At 40.4% G+C, this 27,438-nt stretch overlaps 1 protein-coding gene across 4 annotated transcripts in view; it reads left to right on the top strand.

The window, feature by feature from the left end:
- Positions 1-27,438, top strand: part of PTPRO (protein tyrosine phosphatase receptor type O) — a 156,012-nt gene that overhangs the window by 108,746 nt on the left and 19,828 nt on the right. For all 4 annotated transcript variants that reach the window (XM_030478719.1, XM_030478717.1, XM_030478720.1 and 1 more), the window contains exons 9-16: positions 2,507-2,700; positions 5,050-5,161; positions 10,322-10,473; positions 13,117-13,237; positions 16,832-16,971; positions 19,641-19,773; positions 21,154-21,274; positions 23,193-23,261. In XM_030478719.1, coding sequence (XP_030334579.1) covers positions 2,507-2,700; positions 5,050-5,161; positions 10,322-10,473; positions 13,117-13,237; positions 16,832-16,971; positions 19,641-19,773; positions 21,154-21,274; positions 23,193-23,261 — 1,042 coding nt within the window. The remainder of the gene's footprint in view (positions 1-2,506; positions 2,701-5,049; positions 5,162-10,321; positions 10,474-13,116; positions 13,238-16,831; positions 16,972-19,640; positions 19,774-21,153; positions 21,275-23,192; positions 23,262-27,438) is intronic.

Raw genomic sequence — 27,438 nt, 5'->3', positions numbered from 1 at the left:
GCGGGTTGCTGCCCCCCCGCGTAATTCAGGATTCCATCCGGGTCCTAAATAGTCAGGGTAGAATTCAGTATCTTTTAGTTTCAGTATCATTTATTTTGTTAAGGTTACTACTTTAACAAAGTATATTAAGAAGAGAAAGGAAAAAGAGAAGGAGATTCAGTGCATAGAATTACATCCACAGAGAAATATTTAACCTGAGTCACCCAGCTTCTGCTTCTGATAAATAGTCTGCCTTGCAGAGACCAGGTGGCTGACAGTCAGAGATCTTCAACATTTTTCACTCTGCTTCTTCTCTGTGATATAGGAAAGAAAGCGAAACAGAAAAAAAACCCCAAATTTAAGCTGTTAAGAATTGAATCCTTAAATGAAAGCAAATATGAGGAGTAGTGAATATGGTGAGAGCCTTTCCAGTCTAGGCAATCTCCTTATATATTTTCGTAAATTGGGTCAAAATAAAAATTTGAAAAGTGAGTATGGTGTATTTCAATAAAGGAAAAAATAACAAAAAATATATATACTTTATTATTAAAATCTCTATCATTGAACAATTTTGCGAATGCTTTTGATTTCCTTTTTCACTGTACTTACTTCAGAAATCTTCAACATTCTATTTTCACTTGAGAAAGTAAAATTGTATATTCCCAGAGTAAATAAGTTCCTTCATTTTCTCCACTTTTGTGTGGCCTGACAACCATAAAAGCCATCAACTCAAAAGAGCAATCCGTTTCTAAAAAAAGCATCTCATAGGTTACTTGTTATAAAGGGGATGTTTTTATGCAGAAAAACAAGAGTTGTATGACTTTTAATTTCATAACAGGATATTGAATTTGATATTAAAATAGTAGAACTGCAAAACATACTGTTCTGTGAAATTATCAGTGGTGGTTAATGATGAATGAAACTGAAATAAGATAAAATCCACTATTAAAAGTATTAAATTCTCCCCATGTTTATCCTAAGCCTCACTTTCAATGGGTGAATATTAACACTTTAGATAAAGCAAAGAAAAGATGTGGTAAATGATTTATAAGGGGAGAGGCAATCATGTTTAGTTGATACACTGGAGGGAAGAAATGTTATCCAGAGGGACCTTGACATGCTAGTGAGGTGGGCCGATGTCAACCTTATGAAGTTTAACCAAGCCAAGTGCAAGGTCTTACACCTGGGTTGGGGTAATCCCAGGCACAGCTACAGGTTGGGTGGAGAAGAGATTCAGAGCAGCCCTGCAGAGAAGGACTTGGGAGTATTGATTGATGAGAAGCTGAACATGAGCCGGCTTCAGTGTGTGCTTGAGCCCAGAAAGCCAACCGTATCCTGGGCTGCATCAAAAGAAGCATGACCAGCAGGTCGAAGGAGGTGATCCTGCCCCTCTACTCTACTCTTGTGAGACCCCACTTGGAGTACTGTGTGCAGTTCTGGTGTCCTCAACATAAAAAGGACATGGAGCTGTTGGAGCGATTCCAGAGTAGGGCCACGAGGATGATAAGGGAGCTAGAGCTCCTCCCGTATGAAGACAGGCTGAGAGAGTTGGGGCTGTTCAGCCTGGAGAAGAGAAGGCTGCGTGGAGACCTCATAGCAGCCTTCCAGTATCTGAAGGGTGCCTACAAGGGTGCTGGGTAGGGACTCTTCCTTAGGGACTGTAGTGGTAGGACAAGGGGTAATGGGTTCAAACTTAAACAGGGGAAATTTAGATTGGATATAAGGAAGAAGTTCTTTACAGTGAGGGTGGTGAGGCACCGGAATGGGTTGCCCAAGGAAGTTGTGAATGCTCCATCCCTGGCGGTGTTCAAGGCCAGGTTGGACAGAGCCTTGGGCGACACGGTTTAGTGCAAGGTGTCCCTGCCCATGGCAGGGGTGTTGGAACCAGGTGATCTTAAGGTCCTTTCCAACTCTAACTATTCGATGATTCTGTGTGCTAACAGGTACTAAAGTCATCTGGATGCTGGTGTTGATTCTGACCCAGCATGCAATTGCAGGGGCTCTGCAACCCTTGCAAATGTTAGCAAAGTACTTATTGAAGTAGCCTCAGTTAAGTCATGAAGAATAATTGCTTTCTAGACGAGTAAGGGTTGCAGAAGTTGACCCTTATGTGACATTTTTCAAATCATTTGACTTTCTTAGTGTCATCATCTGGGAGGCAAGAATAGCAATACATGACAGCACCTTTAGGTTCCCCAAGGAAGGAGGTGAGACATAAAAAAATGTTCTTTCTCATAGTCTTCATCTTCCAGAGTGTTATGGCTTTTGGTGGTTTGTTTTTGAGCAACTTGAAATATCTCCTGCACATCCTGATTTTCAAAGCAGAATGGAACCCTCCATTTATGAAAAAGCAAGTCCTGTACTTTATCTCAAGCTAAGCAGCCAACACCAAGCAGCCTGTAGTCATTTCTGAAAAAGTAGACATAACAAAGTGGAGAACAAATGCTGAAAAAAGGGAAAGGTATTTTTTAAAAATAAACTGTAACTGATAACACACACATTACTAACCACAATGTCTGATTTTTAGTGCCCACTGGAATAAAGGATCTGACACTTTACCCTTTGGGACCTACTGCTGTGATTTTGAGCTGGAACAGACCTTTCCTTGGGGTGTTCAGGAAATATGTTGTAGAAATGTTTTACTTCAACCCATCAACAATGACTTCTGAGTGGACAACCTACTATGAAATAGCAGCAACTGTCTCCTTAACTGCCTCCGTGGTAAAGTGACCATTAGTGACTATTGTTTTCCCATGCCTGTGTGGCCTTGGCACTTTGTGACATTTTGTTGCCCAGCCTTTCCCCTGTGAATGTGTATATATGCCTTTAAGCCTGGCACATTCTCCTAGGCAAAGCAGAGAAGATGGCCAGATTCTAAAGGCATTTTCTATTCTAAAGAAAGGGAATGCCAGCTGAACCATGCTAACCTTTAAGCAGGAAGATGATACAGGAGATGAGCCTCTTTTTGTTGACAAATGGGCATGTTCAGCAAGCCCAGATGCAGCTTCAGTTTGTGGGTCAGTTTGTCAGTCAAGGCTTTAAAAATGTCATTATCTCCTCAGGGGGAGTAGTCCAAAGCCTTATCTACATAATTAATATTGATAATATGGATTTTGGGCTTGCGGGCTAGTCTTGTAGCATGCCATCTGGAAGGCTTAGCTGCAGAGATGCTCTTTTGAAAATAATCTTCATGTTTCTGAAGCTTTAAAGACTTACGCCAGGATTTCAATTAGGTGGAGACTGGTCTCTAGAAGAACACACATACACATATGCACACATGCATCGTTTCAGAAATAAAGTGAAATTTTCCTTTTCCTTTCCATTATTTCCCAGAGAAAGTGAAGAGATTGTATTCAGACTTTGCTGTAGTGCAAGACAACAAGCAATTTTAGCTGAAATTAGTTGTTCAGAAAGTTATAAGTATGCAAAAAGATAGTAATAACTTTCTGCTAGTGAAAGCCAGAGTGATTTACTGTAATTGATTTGCATAATACCATTTGTGGAGTCATTTTGACTACAGCAGCTTAACCGTAATTGGGTACATGACTGTAAATCTAGCACATGAGTCTCTAGGGAAATTAAAAACAAAAATAACGTACCAAATGAGTAATTAATATCTTGTAGTCATGACTCAGCACAATTAGATTAATAGCTGAGTGATCCAAATCATCTTAGAAGTAATAGCATCTCCCAGAGTTAATGGGGCCCATTAGAAAATCAGACGATATTGCCCCTAACTGTTGCAAATCCTGTTCAAGGAAGCCAAGTTGGAATTCCTTTTTTTGAATTTCAGTCTGAAATACAGTAGTGCTATATCATAGCCGAAGTAAGCATTTCTTAAAGAGTAATTTTAAAGAGTAAGCCTGAATTATAAAAGGAGTGTCTCCCTATTCTTCCTTTGCGGTATTTAACATACAAGTAGGTATTAGTGAACTTTTGTTTGGGTTCCTTATTGGTGCCCCAGAATCCCACCATATCCTGTAAATTTCCCTATGATCTACTGACATCCCTGAGTGGTGTATCCTAGAACAACAGTTTCAAGCCCAGTGAGAAGGCAGGGGTATCACAAATCCAGCTATCTGACAGCTTAGATCAAAAACTACCTCCTGAAGGGTTGTCACTTAGTGAGAACCTTTGGAACTGAATTTGCCCTTTCACTCTGTTTAGTTGCTTCATTCTTTTTGTTTTTTCCGTCTTATTTTTAAATTGTCAAAGCAATGTTTGTATTTTCAATACTACACCAGGGGCATGTCAGAAGTCCAAGCATCTTCAAGATTTTTGGTGTTAATTGGATACAACTTTTTCCAAAAAACATAAAGAGAATAGTCCACAAACGCTATCTCTGGATTGCCTTGTAGTGTCTGGGGAGGGAGGGAAGACACTGCAAGCAGCAGAGATCTGTAAAAATACCAATTTCTAATTTCTTTTAAAATTTCATTATTTCCAATTTGCTTTTATTTTGAATTTAAAAAAATATCATGAGGCTTTTCATTTAAACATAAAATTAAATATTTGAAGTGGTTTTTCTGTCAAGGAAAGTATTTGAATTTTATTTTAAATATTACATATAATGTTATAAAATATATTGTATTTTAGAGTTCATTTGTATCTCATTTGTATTTATATATTAATTTATATCTCATAAGTCATTTATGTTTTATTCATATTTCATTTATAATAAATGACAATACAAAATGAAATACACTTCGAAAATTGGAAAAAAGAAGTCTTTTGAAGTGACAATATCCAAGTCAAAAGCATTGTTTCCAATTTTGTGATGGAAGATTGCTCTGTGGGAATTGTTCTTGCTGCCCTGGAAACCAATGAGTGGTTCCCATGGTGGGTAGGACTTGGGACCATGTGCGCACGAATAAGCGGCAGAACCATCACAACCATGTTTTCTCCCACTGCACAGATTTTTGAATGAACTCAAAAGCCAAATTTCTGAGATTTCCACTGGAGTAAAGACTGGGAGCCCAGTAAAATCAGCGTGGGCATGAGATTTATACATATTGTTGTATTTTACAAGTCACACCTCCGAGCTGCTGTTTGTCTTTTGTCACTTTACAGAGAATAGCTAACCTGCTGCCTGCTTGGTATTACAATTTCCGGGTCACCATGGTGACTTGGGGGGACCCAGAGCTAAGCTGCTGTGATAGCTCCACCATCAGCTTTATAACAGGTAAGCAGCCATCTGAAAAGACTGTGGAAATGCTCTCAGGAGCAGATATGCTGAGAATGTCAGACCTGGGTGTTGTGTTTCACCTGCAGATACTTGCACGTTAGGATATTTAACACCTAACTGGGGTTTTCTGTTTGTGGGATTTTGTTTTGTTGTTGTTTGTTTTAGGTTTTTTTAAATTATTAGTTTATTTTTTATTTTATTTTTGTATCTGTAATCCGGATTCTCAGCTGCAGTAAATCCATATAACTACGTGGATTGCCATCTTCCAGTTGGGACCAGCCGTGCATTTAGCATACTCCATTGTCTCTTGTCAGATTCTTTAGGTTTGAATCTTCAATACATCACAGATCAGCCATAGAGGGAACATTATACAAGAGGTCTTGTTAGCGCCTTGCCCCATGTTCCTAGCATTGAGGCTGGTGAAGTCAAAGTTTCCTATTGAATTGATTTGCTTTTATGCACCGGTGTTTCGTTCACCTTGCAGGTGATTGAAAGCAGTAAATAATTCAGATGCACCATGAGAGGAAATAAAGTATGGCTCACTCTTCCTCTCCATCTGTAGAAGTCAAATAAGAAGGAAAAAAAGCCTCCAAGGTCCCAGCCACTCCCTCCAAAAATGACGCTAGCCTAGTCCCATATTTTCTGTTTGGTGAGCAGCTAAGAGGACGTACCTGACAAAGAAACTGAATGAGATCGATTTGCAGGGATGATCATTTTATGATTCTGTGATTAATTTGGTGCCTGTGCCTGACAGAGCCATGACAGAAAAGTTATCAGTGGGTTAAGACCTAGCTTCACTGAAGTAACCAGAAACCCTCTCATCCTAAGATGTCTGATCCCCAGCTACACTGCTGACAAATTCTGGCACTTCTCCAGTGTATCAGAAACTCATAGTCCCTGCTGGAGCCCCGTGAAGGTCTCCATGGATATTCATGGTCCTTTGACATCAATCAACTTTTCTGCAGCACTATAGGGAAGCAATTTTCCAGCTGGTTGGTTGCTGTATGAAGGGAGAAATGTCTTTTCCAACAGATTTGGGTACCAGGTTCAGCATTTTAGAGTGGAAATGTTCCAGTGGGGCCCTCACACTTCAATATTATGTCTCCAGAAACCAGTAGCAGAACTGAGGGAGATTAAGGTTGTTCTAAAATATAAGCTGTCATCAGGATTAGTTTGGATCTCTGTATGGTGAAAATAAAGACACTTACTGCTATTAGAGGAAAAATGGATCAAGTCCTTAACTAGCAGATGTAGACAAAATCAGAAATGGATGAATCTCTTAGATAATGTCATCTGTTTATGATTGGCAAAACCTCTCTTCAAAAAGGTCATCCAGTCTTGTGTGAAAACATCCAGAATATATCAGACTGGAAAGTTGTACCAATGCTTAATTCCTCTTAACATCAAAGGTTTATCCTTTGCTTCTGGTATGGATTTTTCTAGTTTTAATAATCAGTTGTTGCACTTTTCTCTTACTGATTGGAGAGACACAAAGGTTTTTTTCCATCTCTATACAAAATTTGGTTTCACTCTTTTCTGTTAATAAATTACTGACATCGAATTCTTCAGGTGCTCTCACTCTAAGGTGTTTTCTCATGTTGCTTTTTTTCCCCACTCTGCCTTTCTAAGTTTTGCTGTCTTTACTAAAGTACATGAAAACTGAAAGTGCAATACCACCCTGCTGAATTCTCCTACAGAGGCAAATCAGCTTTTTATTCAATGCTCTCCTGTTTGTGCATCTAGATGATTGCATTTCCTATTGCATCACACTGGAGGTCTCTGTTGATTTACTTCTTTTCTGTGATTTCTAACAGAATTTGTCATTTGGGAAGTGTTGTCTACATGCCTTTTTTCTAAAGACTCAGCTTTTCACCCGGTACTTTGAAATACATTCTGTTTGAGCAGGCCCAGCATAGGGGCCAATAATTCAAATCACAGGCCTGTCCAAACCCTTCACTTCTTTGCCAGTTGCTATGTTACTTGCATGGTTCGTTAGTGGTGCTTTTACTTTCAGAGTATTGATGAAAACATTGAATAGCAGTGACCCAGATCACAGCATTTTAAGGGAAGAGTCCTCACAAAGAAGTCTGATTTGACCAAAGTACAAGTACTTACCAATAGATGGTCACCATTGAATGTCAGCATTACACTCTCGTCTTCTGATTGCCTTATTACTTGCAATCTCTTCAGCTTTGTCCAGGGACTGCTATCAGGCTAACTTGTGAGAAAGTGGCATACCAATTTTTCATGTCTGCAGGTTTGAAATGTTTGTCCCCAGTAGGTGCTGCCTTTTCACTCTTTCAGGTTACCAGGGGACTTGCAGAGTTCTTTATCACCTTCAGCTCCCTTCTTTCCAGAGAAGGAACAGATGGTTTTATGGTCCACTTAGTCCTTTTCTACATCATCCTCAACAGCGCCACCTCCTCTGCAGAGGTTACCAGGAATTAAAAAAAAGTAAAAACACCACCAAAAAGCCCTAAACTTTAAAATACTAAAATGAAGGTTTTGTAGTCTTCTTGACAGTACACCATCTGTCAGTTCTTCTGTGTATAACTGGATAGCTAACCCTGCATCTGGAACATAAGCTTGATTTTTTTAAAACAAACAGGAGGATTATCTGGGAGTTTAGGACCACACCTTGCGGAAAGCTCAGGGCAGTCAAACTATTTCCCTAATGCGGAATCTGACTGCTTGTGTGGTCTACAGTGAGGCTGGGGCTTTACTGAACTGCAGTACCTGGAACGAAAAGGGTATTACAAGAGACCAGAAGATATATAGCTGTCTCCCACAACAACTAGCCAAATGCACCCAGGAGAATAGAGGAAAATTGGGGGATCCTAGAGGCTTATCAGAAACAGCATCTGTCCTCCCAGGCTCCCGCAGCAATGGTTGCACACTGTCTTTTTAATGCAGGGAGAGATTGTGGCACTGCCAGTGTTGCTGTGGTGACTAATGAGTTTTTAATGCCACCTGCTGTAAACAGCTGGATTTAAAGCAATCATAAGTAAGGGCACTTTACACCACTAACATTTTCTTTTACAATGAGAATGCTTTTAGCTTTGGAGAAGCAAAAAGAAAGCCAGACCCTTGGTGTGGGTGAGTACCACCACATATGCTGTCTGTTGGTCCCGTGGGTGCTTTTAGCCATTGCTTTGGGCCGGGTCAGCAACGAGTTGGAATTTTCTACAGCCAGTCTGTGCCACTCAGCAACTAGTGGAACATGGTGCTAGGGGAGTGGATCACGCAAGCCTTGGCCCTTAGTCTCATTTCATATATCCTGGATGTTAATTGCCAGATACCTAAAGCAAACAACTGTGTGAACATTAAAAGGGAAAGCGTATCATTAATATTTAGGTATAGGAGAAGATTATTATTAGTGAATTAGATTCATGCTAGTCATAACCTTAAACTGTAAGGAATGCACAATCCTTGTGCAGGGATGGACTGGCAACTCTTGAACTTAAAAGAAACATTGCTTTAAAGGTTTTATACTGAACAAGGCAGTTTCCTCTCAACAGCATAAAAGAACATTTTCAAGATTAATTTGAGATAACAGTCTTCCTAAACGTTTCTAAATGCTCTAAATTGTCCATGCAATTGCTGCCTTCTTAGCGATTCTTCACTAAATCTGTTTACTAATGAATGTCTCAATGCAAAAGCCACAGAAGCCTTAGTGAAAACAGCAGTGACATCTTGTGGCCCCTTGAAGCAGACCAGAACTCCGAATCTGTCCTGCGTTTCATCCTGGCTGGTGGCACCCGCAGCTGTGCCGGCATCCAGGGCTTTGGTGGTGGGAAGGGTCCTCCCACCAGGCAGCCAAATCTGAGCTGCCTTTGAACAAACACAGTGGACTCAATGGGGCTTGTGCAGAGGAAGATCAACAAGCCTGTACTGTTTGCGCTCATAAAAAATCTGCCAAGCACCCAGGTTGTGTACTTTCCTGTTTTATCCAGGTTATCCCACTGATATCACTTTGAGAGGGAGTTATGATCTTTACCGATCACTGGCTTTCACTTTTGGGTCTCCACTCAGTTTTAACTTAAATCCTAACTGGGGACCTGCGCCTCTGGATTAGGCAATCAAGGTGAGCTGACCAGATATACACACTCTGCAATTAATAGAGAGGCGCCTCCAGGGGGTAATTCTCATCTTTATATACCTATTTTAGGAGGGGGTAGCCCTGTATGTTAGGGAGTATTTTGATTTGTCTAGAGCTTAATGATAGTGATGATACGGTTAGTATTTATTGGTAAGAATTAGGGGGAAGGTGAACAAGGCAGATATGGTGGGAGTCTGTTATAGACCACTCAACTAGCATTAAGAGGCATGCTATAAGCAGCTGTGAGAAGTCTCATATTCGCTAGCCCTCTTGGGGGACTTCAACTTACCAGATGTCTGCTGGACATATAATCTGGCAGAGAAGAAAGTCTAGGAGGTTCTTGGAGTGTGAGGAAGATAACTTCCTGACACAGGTGGCAAGTGAGCCAACTAGGGAAGGTGCCCTGCTGGGCCTGTTCTTTGTGAACAGAGATGGACTTGTGGGTGATGTGGTGGTTGAAGGCTGTCTTGGGCATTGTGATCACTTGGTGCTTAGCTGACTGTCAGCTGACAGCTGCCTTCTGTGATGGTGGGACTTTCACTCCAGGAACAAAGGTGGCCATAACTTCATGCACAAAGATGTTCTTTGTAAAACTGCAAGTTTGGGATTTTTCCTCCTGGGAAGATGCAAGCTCAGTTGAGTGAAGGTATTTTTTGCTGTGGAAAAGTTATACAAATATTCAGTGTGACAATTCTTCATTTCTCACTGATTGTAATTTCTTTCCAGTGCTATAGCACAGTGAAGTAATATCTGAGGCTTTTAACTTGACTTTGAATTCCGTTTCTAAAGGTTGTATCAGTCCGTAGCTTCATGATTATTGTTTTAAAACTGAGAGATTGCAAACAGAAATGTTTTTTTGTTCTGAGTAGATCTCGCAGGTTAAACGCTGGTTTTTGTTTCTTTCATCTAGCACAAGATGCAAATGTTTTTACTAATATTTGTTTGCTATTTTTGTGATACTCTCTTCCCAAGAGTATCCTTTATTGGAAGTTTATTACAGGATTTGGTATTCAACTATATTAGACCCTGTCTGTAATACACTTGCCTTCTTCCTTCAGCACCAGTGGCTCCGGAGATTACCTCCATAGAATATTACAACCACCTTTTGTACGTCACCTGGACCTATGGAGGAGATGGTACTGACCTTTCTCATTCCAGGATGCTGCATTGGATGGTCATTGCAGAAGGAAAGAAAAAAATCAAGAAGAGTGTAAGTATGAGTGGGGAAGCTGCCACTCGTTTATCGTTTTTTTTTTTCTGAGTCAATAAATTTGTATTACAAAGTTTAAGCAAGTTGATTAAGATTGGTAGAAGCCTGATCAGTTAAAGCTGTTTCACAGTGTTAGCATGCACTTCCAAAGACTCAACCTCTCAAAATAGCCAGTGGACAAAACAGTGCTATGATGATCCAGTATAAGTGTTGATACTTAAGGATACATAAGGATTTCAAAATAGCTTATATATGTCTGAACTGCAGATAGTAAAACATTTTTTAGTGAACAGATTTGGTCTTTTAATTTTTTTTTCTTATTAATAACCAGACTACACTACTGGCAGAGGGATTTTTTCCAGTTCATTCAGGCCAGGTACTATCACTTCCCATTTTCTGACTTCACTGGACATTTTTAGAATTTATGTGTTTTTCATTTTGTGTTTTGAATACAAGTTCCACTAACTGATGGGATGAGGATTTCACCCAGAACATCTGCACTTCTTAGAAAACTTGCCAGATGCTAAGACGTGTTCTTGGCACGTTATCTTGAACTTTCTGAGCATATTTAAAAATCATTTAGAAAAAGAAATCTGGGGTTTCTAATTACAGATTAAAGTCAACCTGCTTCAGGGTACTGAGGTGCATATTTAACCTGAAGCAAAAGAGCAGCCCCTGAGAAGTGTTTGAAGAGCTGCCAGTGAGAAGTATGTAAAATAGAAGAGGAGCGCTGAAACACAGGAATGTATATGGCCAGCAGTGTAGCTTCATACAGCCTATAGCATGTGACTGTCTTCTACACCACTCTTGAGCTTTAATCATTGACAGACAGAAAGTATTTGGTCTTTATCAAGGGAAAGGTTTCCCTTCTACAACTGAAGACTCAGCAGATGCTGAATTGGAAGTGGATTTTCAGCATAAGCACAAATTCATCAGGAACTTTCATTTGGATTTCTATGGAGCACCCTGGCTTTTGTTGAATTCCTAGTGGCTGCAAGAGTGGAGCTAGTGCACCAATCTGGAGCTTGTTACAGCATGAATCTAATTACATGATTAGTAGAACTGTTCAAAAACATTATGTTTCTCAACAGCAGGAGCTTCCAATATTTGGATCTTTGTTTCAAACAAGGAAGAAAACTCCACTTTATTTTTTTCACTACAAATAATATATACTAAAATTGAATTCTAAAAAAATTGTGCTATGATATCCCTCTCCTTTCTTCCTTCCAAAAGTCATGTTCTCTGCAAGGTTATTATTCTTCAAAAAGATCCAATTCCTGTGCCAAAAAATCCAATTCCATTCAGCTTCATTGAATATTAATATCTTACACTAAAGAAATACAAAATAAACATTAAAAATTAAATTAAAAAGAATAGTGAATAATTTTAGATTTAACAGAAGATTAAAAACAGGGTATCTACAGTAGAGTATATCTGCAAATAAAACTTCAAAGCTTTAGGAATGTCATCTTGTTTGTCTTTATATTATTTTCAGGACAAGAGAACTCAGAAAGTATTCTTTAAGAAATTCCTGCAACAACCTATTTATAGTGAAGATTTATGGTGCTGCTCATATTTATAAACATGGGTACATGCCTGCAGGCATCAGGGTGTTCCTGTTCAGACTCAGATTTGTTAGTCACTTTCAGAAATGGTGTCCTTTAAAAATCGTACTAGATTTTAAGGTCTTTATCTGATTTATTAAGATTGTTATTATGGTTATAATAAACAGATAACATTATAAGGCAATGATGACTTTTTCTTCCTGCTGCTTTGTAGTTCCCAAGACTCTAAAGTTGGTTAGTTTTTATGAAGTGATGAAAATAATTTGCTTCATCCTGTTAGTCTTTATTCAGAATTGTCTGTTTCTTTTGTAACTGAAAACCTGAAAATTAAGCGACTATGAAAACCAGTATGAGATTCCTGAATGTGCCCTTTGTAGATAATTTACAAGTACTCTGAAAATAGTCTGTTGCAGTATCTGAGTTCTGTGTCCTTCCCCATGACTCTGGAAAAATGGGAAGCTTACCCTTAAAATAACAGGAGGAAGTTATTCACAATCTTTTGAAGCTCAGCTCAGTTTTGGATCATATCTGGTTTCAAACTTGCAGATGACTGAAGTCAGGCCCTGAGATCTATTTTCAACTCAACAGGTCTCTAGGTAGGTGTCAGACTTGCTCAGCTGGATTTAATTTGCAGGTTCTTAGGATACATAAAGGCTTGCTTATATGTATCTTGTGTACTCTTCTTAGAGATCTGACCTGATTTAAATTCCTCTAAAATTGTAATGGACTCAAAACTATGGCTTATTTAGCATTCTGCATAACTTCAAAAATCTAGATGTAAGAGTGCTCTCATTGGTACTAAGGAGATTTTCTTTCTTCCTTAAAATTTCAATGGTCAAGTAGAAAATAAAGCCTATGATTATCTTCTTTTAGCATTGTGATATTCTGCTGAGTGTTATGGCTTTCCACAGCGGATTTCAGTGGGAACTGGTTCATGTAACAAGTCTAGAACATGCAGAAGACATCTGCTGTGATGCACAAAATTGTATTTGTAGAATATCAAGTGACCAGATTAATTTTAAAAAAAGGATGTATGGTTTATGTCAAATTTAACAGTTGGTGTCTCTAATTATTGTAGGTAACACGCAATGTGATGACTGCAGTGTTGAGCTTGCCTCCGGGGGACATTTACAACCTTTCGGTAACTGCTTGTACTGAAAGAGGCAGCAATACTTCCCTGCCCCAGCTTGTGAAATTGGGTAAGAAATGTAAATTATAAACTCACTTATTCTCTCATTAGACTGTAAAAGTAACTCTGTCAGCAGATTACTTATTTCAGAGCCATGTACCTGTGACCACATTTCTTTTGCAAAGCTATAATTTTCACCTCACCTTGCTGTGAATATTGTCTCATTCCTGCATGTGCAGCTATTCTCCTGAAGTAGTTTTACTCAAGAGAAGCAAGAATAGCAGAATTTGACTGTCAGCGGAAGTAGGAGAGTGGAAATCGCTTAATGCCTCGCTGGGAGAATAACTTCATAGTTGCTTCTTTAAGGTCTTGGAACACAGGCAGGTTTTGGGAATGGCAACTCAGGCTTCACAGATGAAATTTTCAATACAAAGCAGAACCTTCCTTGTTTCTGACAAACCTGTTTCTGGGTCTGCACTCTGCTACCTGGTCTGGTTTCCTGTCTCCCCATCTCTCTCCCTGGACACATCCATAGTCTTCTAACACCAAAAATGTACCATTAAATACAGATCAGTGATAATACTCTTTGCAAACGCAATCAGATGCTGTGGAACACGGCATCATTCTAAGAGAAATGTGTGTCATCTACTCAAAGAAACAAAAAGAGACTTGAAAACTTAATCCTTAAGGTAAGATTTTAAAATATAACTTTCTGCCTAACATCTTCCTTTACCTTTGAGGAAGACTGGTGTCCTGGGTTCAGGACACTACACTATTGTACCTTGAGGAGATTCTACTTCACTTTTGTACACACGTGGAATTGTTGAGCCCTAGGTACCTAAAGCTGTGAAATTTCAAAGTGTGCCTAACTGCTTTTACAGGTGTTAACTCCACTGTGAAGGTGGGTAAAGAAGAGTTAGTAATATCAAACTGAATTATCTTTTCTACATGCATATTAAACCTTTTGAGAGTGACAATGAAAAGACTCAATAATTTCTAATTGAATTAGAGGTCTTGAAGAAATCATTGTCCAATTGTCTTTCTCTGTAGCTCTTACCAAAGTCTTTTAAACAGTGCTGGGATAAGCAGTACAGCCACAAGAATCTGAGGTTCTTCCAGGTCTTTTTACCAAAGGGAATATTTGAAAGATGTAGAGAAATGCCATTGATTTTCTCTTACCTGTGCAAGTCCTGTCTACTGTTTTCCCCATGCCTTGTGTCTGTGCACAGACTTATGTCCGTACATTTCTTCCCAAGACTAAGTGGGTGGATGTGTGAGGGTGAATATATTCTCCCTCTACCATTGTCCATAGGTATGGAAAAAAATTTTTTGGGGGTATTTCAAAATATCAGCTAGCTCTATCTTCAGACAGGTCCACAAATGCTCTGTGTTATTATTCATGTTGTACACTCTGCAGCCTAGTTGTATTTTCCTGTTCTTTGCTTATGGACAGGAAGACTCCTATTGAACTGATATAGGTATTTTACCCTTGCTGTTTCATTGACAACAAAGAGAAGGTGGAATGAATTCCATTTTGATAAATCACTTCCAAACTTCGGGGGGTGGAAGGGGTGGTTTATTGGTTTGGGTTCTTTGGGTTGCTTGTTTTTTGGTTGTTTTGGTGGGTTTTTTTCTTGATGCTGTTTGCACTTTGAATAGACAATAGTAAGGATATTGTACCAGAGGTTTTCCTTCTCTCTGTTTCTGAGGGAGCAATGGGAGTTGTAATTAGCAGAAGTGGGAACTAACTCTAAGTGACAGACGACTCAGCATTTGGCAGTTGCTTAAGCATTCCTGCCAAATGTTCTTCCCTCCATGATGTTTGCTTCATCCTGGCAACTTTCCACTTGCAGAAAAAGTCAAGCTGTTTGCTGGCGGCAAAAGAAGGATTTGTTTGGGATGATGCCCTAATGCAAAACTCGTATTTTAATTGAGACCATTTTTTACCTGGTGTGAGGGATGGAACATGTTTCTGAATCCAAGAGCAGATATACGGGTGTAATTAAGAGGGACGCTTTCCTATGTAGTACTGGGACAACATGTACACTGCAATCCCCATGACAGAGAAGCAGCCACGTGAACGTGGCTCAGTCCCTACACAATTTTCCCCCTAATGGCAATATAATCTTGACAGCCTCCAATCCTAGAACACAGATCTGATTGTCTGAGGGTCGGGTACGTATCCAATATGTCTAGAACTACTTGAGCAAGTCGTTTGTGCCAAATTTTTTGTGGTGGATCTTACGCATCATATCCAGGCTCCTGTGACAGCATCTCACAGAATGAGAATAACGAGTTATTTGTGAAGGGGAAAAATAAGAGCAAAATGTTGTTGTACATAGCACATCGTATGTAGTGTGTCGGGATCCTGGAATCCAGTCATTGTTTGAGAGTGACAACTTTAATTAAACATCCACAGATTAGGAAATCTGAAAACTCTGGAGAACAGCTCGGAAATGTTGCCCAAACAACCCAAACTTTGCATTCTCTGAAGGCAAACCAAAAGAGCCCAGGATGCCTAAGGCATTGAAAGCTGGGTATTGCCAGTACCCATCGTGTGAAGTCGTTAGGATGAAAATCAGGATCAAGCCTTGGCCTTTAAATATTCTTGGGAAAAAAAGTTTATCTCGTCCTAACACCGTCTCAGGGCCGTTTGCTCGTCCCTTTGCTTTCCTCTGGTCTTCCCTCTGTGCTTTCTACACACCAGGTTGGTTCAGGCGGTGTTGCAGTGAGGGGTAGCCACCATTGAAGGTCAGTGTGGCCTCCCGCAGGCTGCTGCCCACCCAGCCAAGGGGTCCATGGGCCCAGAGGTGGCCCTGGAGATGGCAGCCAAGGCCACCACATGTGGGGCTGGGGGTGTTGAGTGCAAGCCCCCCCCGTCCCTGTTTCACCATATCTCTGACGTCATCACTCCCAGAAGACCTTCCATATCCCCCCATCACAGGGTTGTCTCCTCACCAGACCCTTGCATATGTTTGCCTATTGTCAGTTCATCCAGCACAACAGCAATGAAAATCAGAGCAATAAGATGAAGACCCCTGAGATCTGGACCTCCACTTTCAGTGAGAAGAAAAAATTCCTGTGGCTAACTGAAATGACTGCAGCTTCAGTGGCCTTTAAAAGTTAGCTTGATAAAAAAAAAAAAAATAGGCTACAAGGTTTTTTTTTTAAACTGCTAATTGACTAAATATTCCCTCTGCTACAATTAAATGAACCTAGACAGCCTTTGCTTGTGGCAAGCTGCTTCCTTATGATCTCCTGGGGAAAGCCTTGTGAAGACAAGCTTTCTCAGGCCAAATGTGTTGCTAACAGGTAGACAACCATGTTCCACCGAAAGGGTTTCTGCTAACATTGTTTTATTAATAGAATACACTGATGATCCTCAGGCAAGGGTTCTGTTGAAAAGGGAAGTGATTACCCACTGTCCGAATAGAGAACAGTTAAAACAGAGAAGAAAAACCAAGAGCTTTATCATCTTCTCATTTTATCATAGTAGTTTATCATCATGAGAGGCAGGGCTTTACATTGGCAGGCTTTATCTGAAGGAAATGAAAGATAGAAAGGCATCAGGCATTCCTTTCATTTTTGTTCAAGGCTTCCTCTTCTCAGTTGTCTGGAAACTTAAAGATAAGCTTAATAAAAAAGGAGACTTTCTCTTAACCAGAACCAGCCCCTCCAAAATCACTGTTTGCTGTCAACAAGACTCAGACCTCCGTGACTCTGCTGTGGGTGGAAGAAGGAGTGGCTGATTTCTTTGAAGTCTACTGCCAGCAGGCTGGATCTGGTCAGGAAACAAAAGTCCAGGTATGTAAGCATCTCTTCTTTGATTTCTGCTCTTCATCTCTGAAACTGAGACTGGGCCTTGCATCTTTCTGGTTTGGTATCCGGTTTCTATGTAAAGCCCAATGACATTTTATGCTCAGTACATAGGTTAGATGATAAAACCAAATGTGGTAGGGTGGTTCAGAATTAAACTTTTAAAAGCTAATCTACTAAAATATTTCAAAGACTAAAATATATCATTATTTTTCAATATTAAATTTGGGTTCTTACTAACGAGATTGTAACTAGTTGGACAGAAGCTGCATGCACTCAACAGAGTGTCAGTCCTTGGCTATTCATGAAAATGGCTCTAATATACTGTGCAAAACCTAAAAGGCCACAAAAGTAAGGTAATGTCAATGGGCAGGAAGGGAAAAATGGTCAAGTAGCTTGATAAGGAATGAGAAATATAGACATATTTATATGCCATAAGATCTTGTATGCAACATTTAATTACTTCTGGCTTACTTTATTCCTGGTTTGAGAACTGTTAACTGAAGTTCAGTAGGACCTTCACTGCTATTCAAAGAGTACCTTTGTGCTGCAAATGCAGCTGCTCTTCATGCATTTGTCTCTTAGGACATTTCCTTCAAGACCCACCTTCTCAACCTCACAAATGAACCTTCTTTTCTGTCTGTCCAGTTAGGTACCTGTGCTTAGAGGTGTCCTGGGTATCCAAGTGTTTAGATCGGTAACACTGTTCAGGGAAGAATAGAGCAGTAGCAGTTTTAATTCCTTGACATTCAATGCTATGCAACATGTGAGGCTTACTTTGTAGTTTAGCTGGTGGTATAGGGAATCGTTGTGATTACATGTCATGGAACACAATTCTCTATGTGGACTGACACACATAATCAGGAATCATTTGGAAAAAAAGTTAAAAATAACCCACTCAGACCACTGATTATCCAAAAAAGAGATGAACACACTCTTTTATCCTATGGAAGACCAGTCTGAACTATTTCATACTCTTTTAAACTGAGAAAGGCACTGACTAAAGTAAAATTGTTTAAATGCACTTTAATCTTTTGGATAGTTTGGATTCCACATATAGATTCCTGCTTTTTCACAGTGAATAGCTAAAGATAGTAAAGTCATTATCCACTTAGGAGAGATTCATAATAATTATGTGATCAGGCAAGGAAAGTACCACAGGATTTGTAGCTTTATTGAACAGCAGATCTGTTCTAAGAATATCAGGAAAAGACTGCTCCGTTTGGCAGGAGCTTCAGTGGGTGTCTCGTTTGTTGACATGAACAGCTGGCACTGGGAAACGCACAGAGATTGTCAGCTCACTTCTCCTTAGATTTGTCACTTTTCTCTCTCTGCAAAAAGGGGAAGGGCTCCTTTTTGAACTGTAGGAAGAGATGCTTTCCTATTAGACTGGTGAAAATTCTTTGTTTGTGATTTTCTGTGCTAATTACATGAACTTTTTTGTCCCTTTCCTTCATTTTTAAACTAACAAAACAAAAAGCAACAGCTTTCTGAGTTTTAACATCTTGGATTTTGGTTGACTAGTTTAAAATTCCCAAAGGGGAAAATGGAAAACATTCATCCAAGTCCAATTGCCAAACAGTGGCCCCTCCTTTCAGCTCAGTGAATAAAAGTCTCTTACCTTACATTCATGTACATGTGATTTCATTTGCATAACGTACCTCTGAATTGCATTGCAACAGCAACCCTTGCTAGCCTAGAAGGAGCCTGTGACTGACAACAGGCCACTGCAAAAATCCAGTGCTAGGGACTTTTTACAGCATCTTACACTCTTCACCCAGAGCAAGTTCATTCATAACACTTCTCCTTGTTCCCTTTCTAAACCACTCACTCAGTGTCCCTATTTTCACATCTGCAACCCACCCTTGGTTTTTCTGCTGGAGAGTACAGAAAAGCCTATGGGGAACTTACGGACCTATATCTTTAAGTCCATTCACATGTTGTATTTGTTTTCTTTTGCTGTATCAGCACTTGAAAAACTCGAAAGTGTTTACTAGGAACATAGTAATTAAAACATTGTATAAATATGTTACGTAAATAATTTCTATTAGCTAGAAAAACTAAGGTGTGGTATGTCTGATCATAGTTATTGCCAAAAGGCTTTGCTCTAGCTTTGTTTATCAACTTGGCCTCTCAAAAGGCTCACAGTTCTCCACATCCAGAGGAACTGCCTCAGAAGCAGAGATAGCACCTATTCATACGAGGGTGTTGGGATTGTGACTGCCTTGGCTGTGCTTTGAATAAAAATAACTCTGTTTTCCTCCTGCCTGTATGTCTTAGTAACCAGAGCTCATGAGCTCTGCCCACCTCTGGGGATGTCCCATGGGTGGCAGCGCTTTCTCCCACCAAGCCTGTGCCTGACCAACCCCCTGTGAGGCATCCTTTTGCTCTCCCCAAGGGGCCCTGGGGCACCCTGGGGTGCTCTGGGCTGTTCCTGATGCTGTTTTCACCTCTGTTCCTCTCTTCTGCCAGAGTGCTGGGCTACCCAACTATTTTCAGGCAGGCCCTGATTACCTTTCCTGGGTTTTGAAGTGCTGGTTTCTTTCAGTAGATCTGACTTTACTTGTTCAAGTATATGGGTGGAGAGGGGAGCACTGATTTGTGCTCTGTTGTTTACAGGAGAAACGAACTTCTGTGTGTTTTCCCTATGTCTGCAGGAACCTGTCACTGTATCTTCACATGTAGTGACCATTTCCAGCCTAACCCCTGCCACTTCCTACAACTGCAGTGTAACCACCTTCAGCCACAACAGCCCCAGCATCCCCACTTTCATTGCAGTTTCCACCATGGGTAAGCAGCACTTCACTGCTTTCTTCTTCCTCCTTCAGCTACAACATCTGTTTCTCCTTGCTTTCTAAAGCTGCTCTCAGTAATGCTAGCCCCAGGGGTTGTTTGTTTCATGGAAAGGCTGCCAGATGTGGATGGGATGGGGAAGCAGCTTTAAAAAGTTCTTAGAAAAATCCTTGCAGGGGAGTTGACTTGGAAAAATATAAACTGGAGGCTCTACTGGGTTTAAGAAATCAGAGACCTAGTTTGTGCTGCAAAGGACGAACAGCAGGGTACTGCTTGATGACATTTATGGAGAAAAGTGTCTTCTCGGCCAAGCCCAAATGATGAAAATCACATTTATAAGCTCCTAAGGCAAAAAATTTGCTTTCTGCTTCCAGTGAAGACATGGAGATAGGGTTAGAGGGAAGGAGAAAGGCCGCTGCAGGATCTTGAGCAGTCACCCCCCGAAGGGATAGCTCCTGATGAAGGCTCCGTGGGCATGTTGTGAAGCCTGGCTCCATACTGACCTTGAAGAATATCAATGTTGAACTGTCCAAAGCAGTGGACTTTTCTTTAAAATCTCCCCTTCAGAAGGATCAGCTTCATCTCTGCTTAGTTAGGGAGTGATATATAGTGTAGTTCTATACATCATCACCACTCCATGCTGGAGTTCAGTGTATGATAGTTAGCTTAAAAGTATCCATAATTTTTAATCTAAAAGATGCTTCTCTAGACAATTGTGGATGTAAAATTATTCTGACCAAGTAAACTAAAGAGGGTTTCTTATAAAATGAGTAGGACAGTCTATCTGGTCTCATAGTAGTACAGTCAATAAGACTGTAATATGAAACAAAAGTATATCAAGGTTTTGTTACTGGGATTTGATTCCAGCTCTTATTTAAAACAGAATATATTGTTAAAATTTATTTGCCAAAGAAACTCAATCAATTCCAACACAGTATATTACAGCGTCTCAGCATGTTATTCTGCTTTTGGGTCAGAAAAGGTATTATTTTTGAAGATCAACTTCAGAGTTGAAATGTGCTTTGGAGACATAGATGATGATGAATATCTGTATTTTAGACTTCCTTCACCCTTTTCTCTTGTGTTATGAATTTCAGTTAAAAAGGAAAAAAAAAAATAATCACAACGTACTAAAGTTTAACAAAAATGACAGAGTTAAGACATTTCCCAAAGAAATTCTGTAAGAGCAATAACTAGTCAAAACCTCCCTTTATTCCTAGTGGTGGATTTTTTTCTAGGCTGAATGAGATCAGTTCATAAAAATAATACTATCAACATTCAGGGAAAAAAACCCACAAAAACCCCCAGACAAACCCCACAGCAGAACTCACAGCACTTCTGAATTGAATAACCAAGATTCCTTGTTTGTACGTACAGTCACCGAGATGAATCCCAATGTAGTGGTAATCTCCGTTTTAGCCATCCTAAGTATCCTTCTGATCGGACTGCTGCTGGTGACTCTTGTTGTACTCAGGAGAAAACATCTACAAATGGCTAGGTAAGTCCAGATTTATGCTAGTTCCAAAAATTTCCAACAATAACAGACACATCATGACAGTAGTTGCAATTGAGGATGCTTTTTGTGCATGGGTGCTGCTCAAGATGCTTGTGAACAGGATATCTTCAAAATAGTTGTCTTGCTGTTGTTTATGAGTAGCATATCTTCTCCCTGTATTTACTTTCATTCATGACCTGAGTTATAAGCTCAACCTTTGTCTCGTTTTGAGCTTTGCAAGAGTGGATCTGCAAGAAGTGCAATTATTTATTACAAGAGGGTTGTGTCAGGAACCTAAAGGATAATTAGGATCTGAGGCAACTGGGCATGAGCGGGACATCAAGATGCTTAGCAAATATTTCCTGTGGTTTGGAACAGGAGATTTTCCATATCAACAGATAAGACAGTGTGTTAATCGGGTCCAGGATGCTGCATTTCACAGGCCATGTAGGCCTGAGCCCCTGTAGCCAAACCCCTACAATGAGGGGGGATACAACCAGGGCCCCGATAGTCTCTCTTTGGAGCACTTGCCAGTCTGCCCCCAAATCCCGGTCTTCCAGTTGTCCAAAGTCTGCATTCATACAGGCTTCTTTCTGTAGGAACTGCAGCATGGGAAAGCGCATTTGAGCTCACCTGTATCTTGTCTTTCTGTGTAGTCAGGATGCAGCCAAATATACAGTGAGACCCACAAATCCAGAAGGGATCTCGGGTTCTGCTGTTCACCTGTAACACTGAAGATCCCAATTTATTGTGTCATACAGGTGAAAGGAAAAATTGTCTTGCAGGAGTGTAGGGGTGCAGTTCCTTCAGCTATCTGCACAAATCATTTGTATGTGAATATTGAAATTCAGTTTCCGTTTTCTGGTGGTTTTACCTGTAATAGTTTAATGTGGGTTATGTTATGGCCTGAGTGAACTGTGTAAATTTCTCCAAACTCTCAATATGTAGTTCACCTCCTGGTTTTGGAAGTGTCCTGGAGTCTTCATCCTTTTATAATCTGTGCAATTAATTTAAATAATGCGCTGTCTTAAGAAAGGAAATTATTTCATGTAAAAAACCCACCAACTTATGTGAAGAATCTAGCACTGGGTTACCTAGCAGACCTGGTTACCTGTATTTTATCTGTCATGTTTTGGCTACGTATTCCGTGCAACAGATGACCATATCACACACATTTTGCTGGCTCCATGAAAATCCCAGCTAAATTAATTCTCTTTCAAACGTAATTACTTTGCAGGCAACCGAAAGCTTTTTCTTTTTCTCTTTATCACCTCTTCTAGCCCCAGAAGACAAAAACCCTGAAGGAAATTAAAAAAGTAGATCCAGTAAGAAGCTGGAAGCAATTGTTTGCTTAAATCAAGGAATCAAAAGTAGCCAAGTCAATTTATCATTTGTGGCTGAAAATAATGGACTTGTGATAAATTCACTGAAATGTTATTCAGGAAATTCAGGGGTTTACCACAATTATTTTGTGAATCCAAAATTACCATGATGCTGTCAAATGGAGACAATTATACATCTCCTTGGATTTGGGACAGTGAATATTCAGTATAGAAAGGTAAATATTTAACATATATACTGAGGCAAACAACTAGTGCTAGAGCCAGACTATAGAAAGCCCACATCTAGACAGAAGATGAGTTCTATTTGAAATCTTTATTAGCAACCTCTCCCTTATTTCACTCTTTTTAAAGCGTTATTAGGAAACCTGATCTCAGGTGGTGCTGAATATTTGTTAGTTTTGGATGACTATGTTAAGGGATTTCAGTTATGCTGATCACAGATTACCTCACATTTAGTCACAGATGTGAGTGTTCATCACTTCTCCACAACACCAAGAGTTCTCTGTTAAATCAACATCACTACACGCATTGTGAATCCAAAAATGGTAACTTTGTACCCAATGGTCTTCCTGAAACAGGGAATGCGGGGCTGGAACCTTTGTCAATTTTGCATCTTTAGAGAGAGATGGGAAGCTTCCCTATAATTGGTGAGTGTTTGAAGCAAGGCTTTTAATTATGTCTTTCCTCATCTGTGTTTTTTGGCAAATATTCTCTTTAATCTTAAGTGCTCATTTTTTATACCATCACTGTCCCTCTTTAAGATATTTTGGGGTTTTTGAATGATGACTAAAGGCTATGTATTCTGTCACCTTTTATTTTTAGTAGGGAATGATGTATATACATGTCAACCAAGTTGCATAGATGTGTTTTGGGAGGATATTTTTTTCCTTTCTCTTACAGACATATTTCCTTACATAAAACAAGTGTAGAAACTTGATCTATAAATCCGTTAACACCTCCATAGAGATATATTTACATCCAGAAGTAAGCTTGCCTGTAGATGACTAATTAGCAACTGTCTTCATGCAGTGCTATTAATTAATTTCTCCTTGCATTGCAAGACAAGGACAAGCCAACTCAAATATTTACTGTAACTTAATGTTCAGTGCTATTGAAAAGGCTCAAACCCCCCAACATACACTTGCTAATCTAGAAAACCACCTACAAGTGTTTCAGGCACTGACTATGGACTCCAAACCATCACTGACACCAGCAGCTGAAGTATTTGAACAAAGAAAGTCGGTAGGATTAGATGTTATAGAAGCAAAAGGGCTCTTGAGAGCTAACTGACTGGCACCAGTGTGGTCATTTCCATTCCTATTTTGGAAAATGAGGGCTAATGACTGACCAGAGTTTGCTGGTTTGTTATTAGCAATCTCTGCTAATCTTCTCTTCCAAGGCAAGTCCAAACACAGATATTTAAAAGCATACTATCAGCCCTATTCCAGTATGTAGGAAGAAGAAAATCATAGAATCATAGAATTATAGAACAGTTTGGGTTGTAAGGGACCTTCAAAGGTCATATGTGCCTTGGTTTTACACCCATGGTCACCTTTGTTGATGTCCAAGAAGTTGAAAAGAGGAGTTGGTGCACAGGGAACTGCTTCCATGATCTCATACGACACAGCCTGCCAGCAAGGATGGGATTAAATGGATTGACACTGCACTACGACAAGCCTTTTGCTAATAAGCATGCAAACTGAACTAACAAGCCCTGCAAATCTTGTCAATACTCACTGTGCTGCTAATTAACTGGGTATTAAACAAGCTTCACTTGCTTGGTTTAGCTTTAATAGCAGCCAGCTGTATGTAGTACAAACTAATCTTTCAGCTTCTGTTGCTTGGACTATATTAATGGCAAAGAAGGCAGAAGATCAAACACTCAGGTTAATTAAATAGCCAAGTTGAATCAAATGATTAAACTAGCAACAGATGTTATTAAAATCATAAAGGGCTTTTTTATGGGAAGGGGAATTAATTAATAGGTTTGGATGTGAAAGTGAAGGTTCTTGTTGTTTATTATATGTGTATATATATGTGTATATATGTGTGTATATATATGTGTATATATGCATATGTGTATACATACATAAATAATGTTATAAAAATATAAATTGAGGAAAGTATTCCCACTTAATATCTCCACAAGTTTCTGTTGGTGAAGTTAGTGTTCCCTAATCTTATGGTCCTGACTTCTCTGAGAGTTAGTAAAGATATCTTGTTTTGTGTGCCTCTGTTGTCTAACGTCAAGACCAGATTCACTGTCCATCCAGGCAGTCAGATGCAACATATGGCCCTAAAGACAGGTAGAAGGATTAAGAAGCCAAATTTCCTTCGGGGTTATTCCAGGGATCTAGTAAAGGAGCTATGGGCATATGCACTGATTCCTAAGGAAAGCACAACGCAGCAGTGTTTTCAGGATTTGAGCAGTCTCTGCGTCTTTCTTTTAATTGCGTAAAATTGTTCAGTACACCCAAGCAGGAGGTGAAAGACCATATAATTCCAGGAAAACAATATTGTATTTATCGAGTAATTACATATTTTTCACATGTTGAATAAAATCAATTGGTTTAGATGTCAGAGTTCCTAACCTGTGAACAATATAAGCAGGTCTGCAATCACGCTACCATGTGATTTGATAAAGTGGAAATTTATCAGGATGATAAAAGACCTTAGGCTCACTGTAGGAGAGGATCAGGTTCAAGGTCATCTAGGAACCTGAATGTGCACAAGTCCATGGTACCTGATGAAATCCATCCATGGGTCCTGAGGGAGCTGGCAGATGAAGCTGCTAAGCCACTGCCCATAATATTTGAAAAATCATGGCAGTCAGGTGAAGTGCCCGATGACTGGAAAAAGGGAAATATGACCCCCATTTTCAAGAAGGGGAAAATGGAAGACCCAGGGAACTACACACCAGTCAGTCTCACCTCTGTGCCTGGCAAAATCTTGGAGCAGATTCTACTGGAAAGCATGCTAAAGCACATGAAAAACAATGAGTGACAGCCAAGATGGCTTCACTAAGGGGAAGTCCTGCCTGATCAGTTTGGTGGCCTTCTATGATGGGGCTATGGAAATGATGGATAGGAGCAAGCAATTGACATCGTCTACCTTGACTTGTGCAAAGCATTCAACACTGTTCCGCATGACATCCTTGTCTCTAAACTGGAGAGACATCAATTTGATGGATGGACCACTCGGTGGATAAAGAATTGGTTGGATGGCTGCACGCAGAGAGTTGTGGTCAACAGCTGAATGTCCAGCTGGAGACCAGTAACGAGTGGAGTCCCTCAGGGGTCAGTGTTGGGACCGATCCTGTTCAACATCTTTGTTGCTGTGTTTGGCGACATGGACAGTGGGATTGAGTGCACCCTCAGCACGTTTGCCAGTGACACTAAGTTATACAGTTCTGTTGATATGTTGGAGGTAAAGGATGGGATCCGGAGGGACCTTGACACACTTGAGAGGTGGTCAATGCCAACCTCATGAAGTTCAACCAAGCCAAGTGCAAGGTCCTACACCTGGGTCGGGGCAATCCCAGGCAGAGCTACAGGTTGGGCGGAGAAGAGATTCAGAGCAGCCCTGTGGAGAAGGACTTGGGGGTGATGGCTGATGAGAAACTGAACATGAGCCCAGAAAGCCAACCGTATCCTGGGCTGCATCAAAAGAAGTGTGACCAGCAGGTCAAAGGGAGGTGATCCTTCCCCTCTATTCTGCTCTCATGAGACCCCACTTGCAGTAGTGTGTGCAGTTCTGGTGTCCTCAACATAAGAAGGGCATGGAGCTGTTGGAGCAAGTCCAGAGGAGGCCACAAGGATGATCAGGGGCTGGAGCACCTCTTACATGAAGACATGCTAAGAAAATTGGGGCTGTTCAGCCTGGAGAGGAGAAGCCGCATGGAGATCTTATAGCAGCCTTCCAGTGTCTGAAGGGTGCCTACAAAGGTGCCACAGAGGGACTCTTCATCTGGGACTGTAGTGATAGGATGAGGGGTAATGGCTTTAAACTTAAACAGGGGAAGTTTAGATTGGATATAAGGAAGAAGTTCTTTACAGTGAGGGTGGTGAGGCACTGGAATGGGTTGCCCAAGGAAGTTGTGAATGCTCCATCCCTGGCAGTGTTCAAGGCCAGGCTGGACGGAGCCTTGGGCAACATGGCCTAGTGTGAGACGTCCCTGTCCATGGCAGGGGTGTTGGAACTAGATGATCTTAAGGTCATTTCCAACTCTAACCTTCTATGATTCTATGATTTGACCATGAAAGAAGACCCAAGCTTGAATAATTTCTTCTGCCTCTGTAGGTAAGAGGAAGTAAAAACATCACTTGGAGTTTCCCAAAGGCAAGAGGAGTATTCCGGCGACATCACTGATTCTCTCTTCTAAGCCTAACAAAAACCTCTCTGTGGCACCAGAGAGCTACTTACAGAAAACCGATTTAATCCTCAGTTCAGTCCGATAGAAACTCTAACAACGGGTGAGCCCTATGGCCCTGATGCTGCAATCACTATGGCATATGACTAACTAGAAAGGGCTCTCGCTTCTGACTGACCTCCGCAATCCGTGCCGACACCTGGGGACGGTTCTCTGCAGAAACTGCGCTGCCCATTTTCTGTTCAGCAGCAAAACTCATTAAAACATAACTTGGTGTTTCCACTGCATGGGCAGTTTTCCACCACTGGTTGGAAGATTAGTATTAGAGATGATTACGTTTGACATGACTTTCTTATCAGGGAAAACACAGTATCTGCTGACTTCGTAACAGCCAAGAGTAGTGAAAATGAAAATTTCACTTTGTGGTTCTTCTTTAGAACAGTTGTAGAAGGATG

This window comes from Strigops habroptila, chromosome 3 (assembly GCF_004027225.2).
Source record: "Strigops habroptila isolate Jane chromosome 3, bStrHab1.2.pri, whole genome shotgun sequence".
NCBI classification, from domain to species: domain Eukaryota; kingdom Metazoa; phylum Chordata; class Aves; order Psittaciformes; family Psittacidae; genus Strigops; species Strigops habroptila.
Note: the sequence above shows the minus strand (reverse complement) of the source record. Positions and strands in the feature narration are given on the sequence as shown.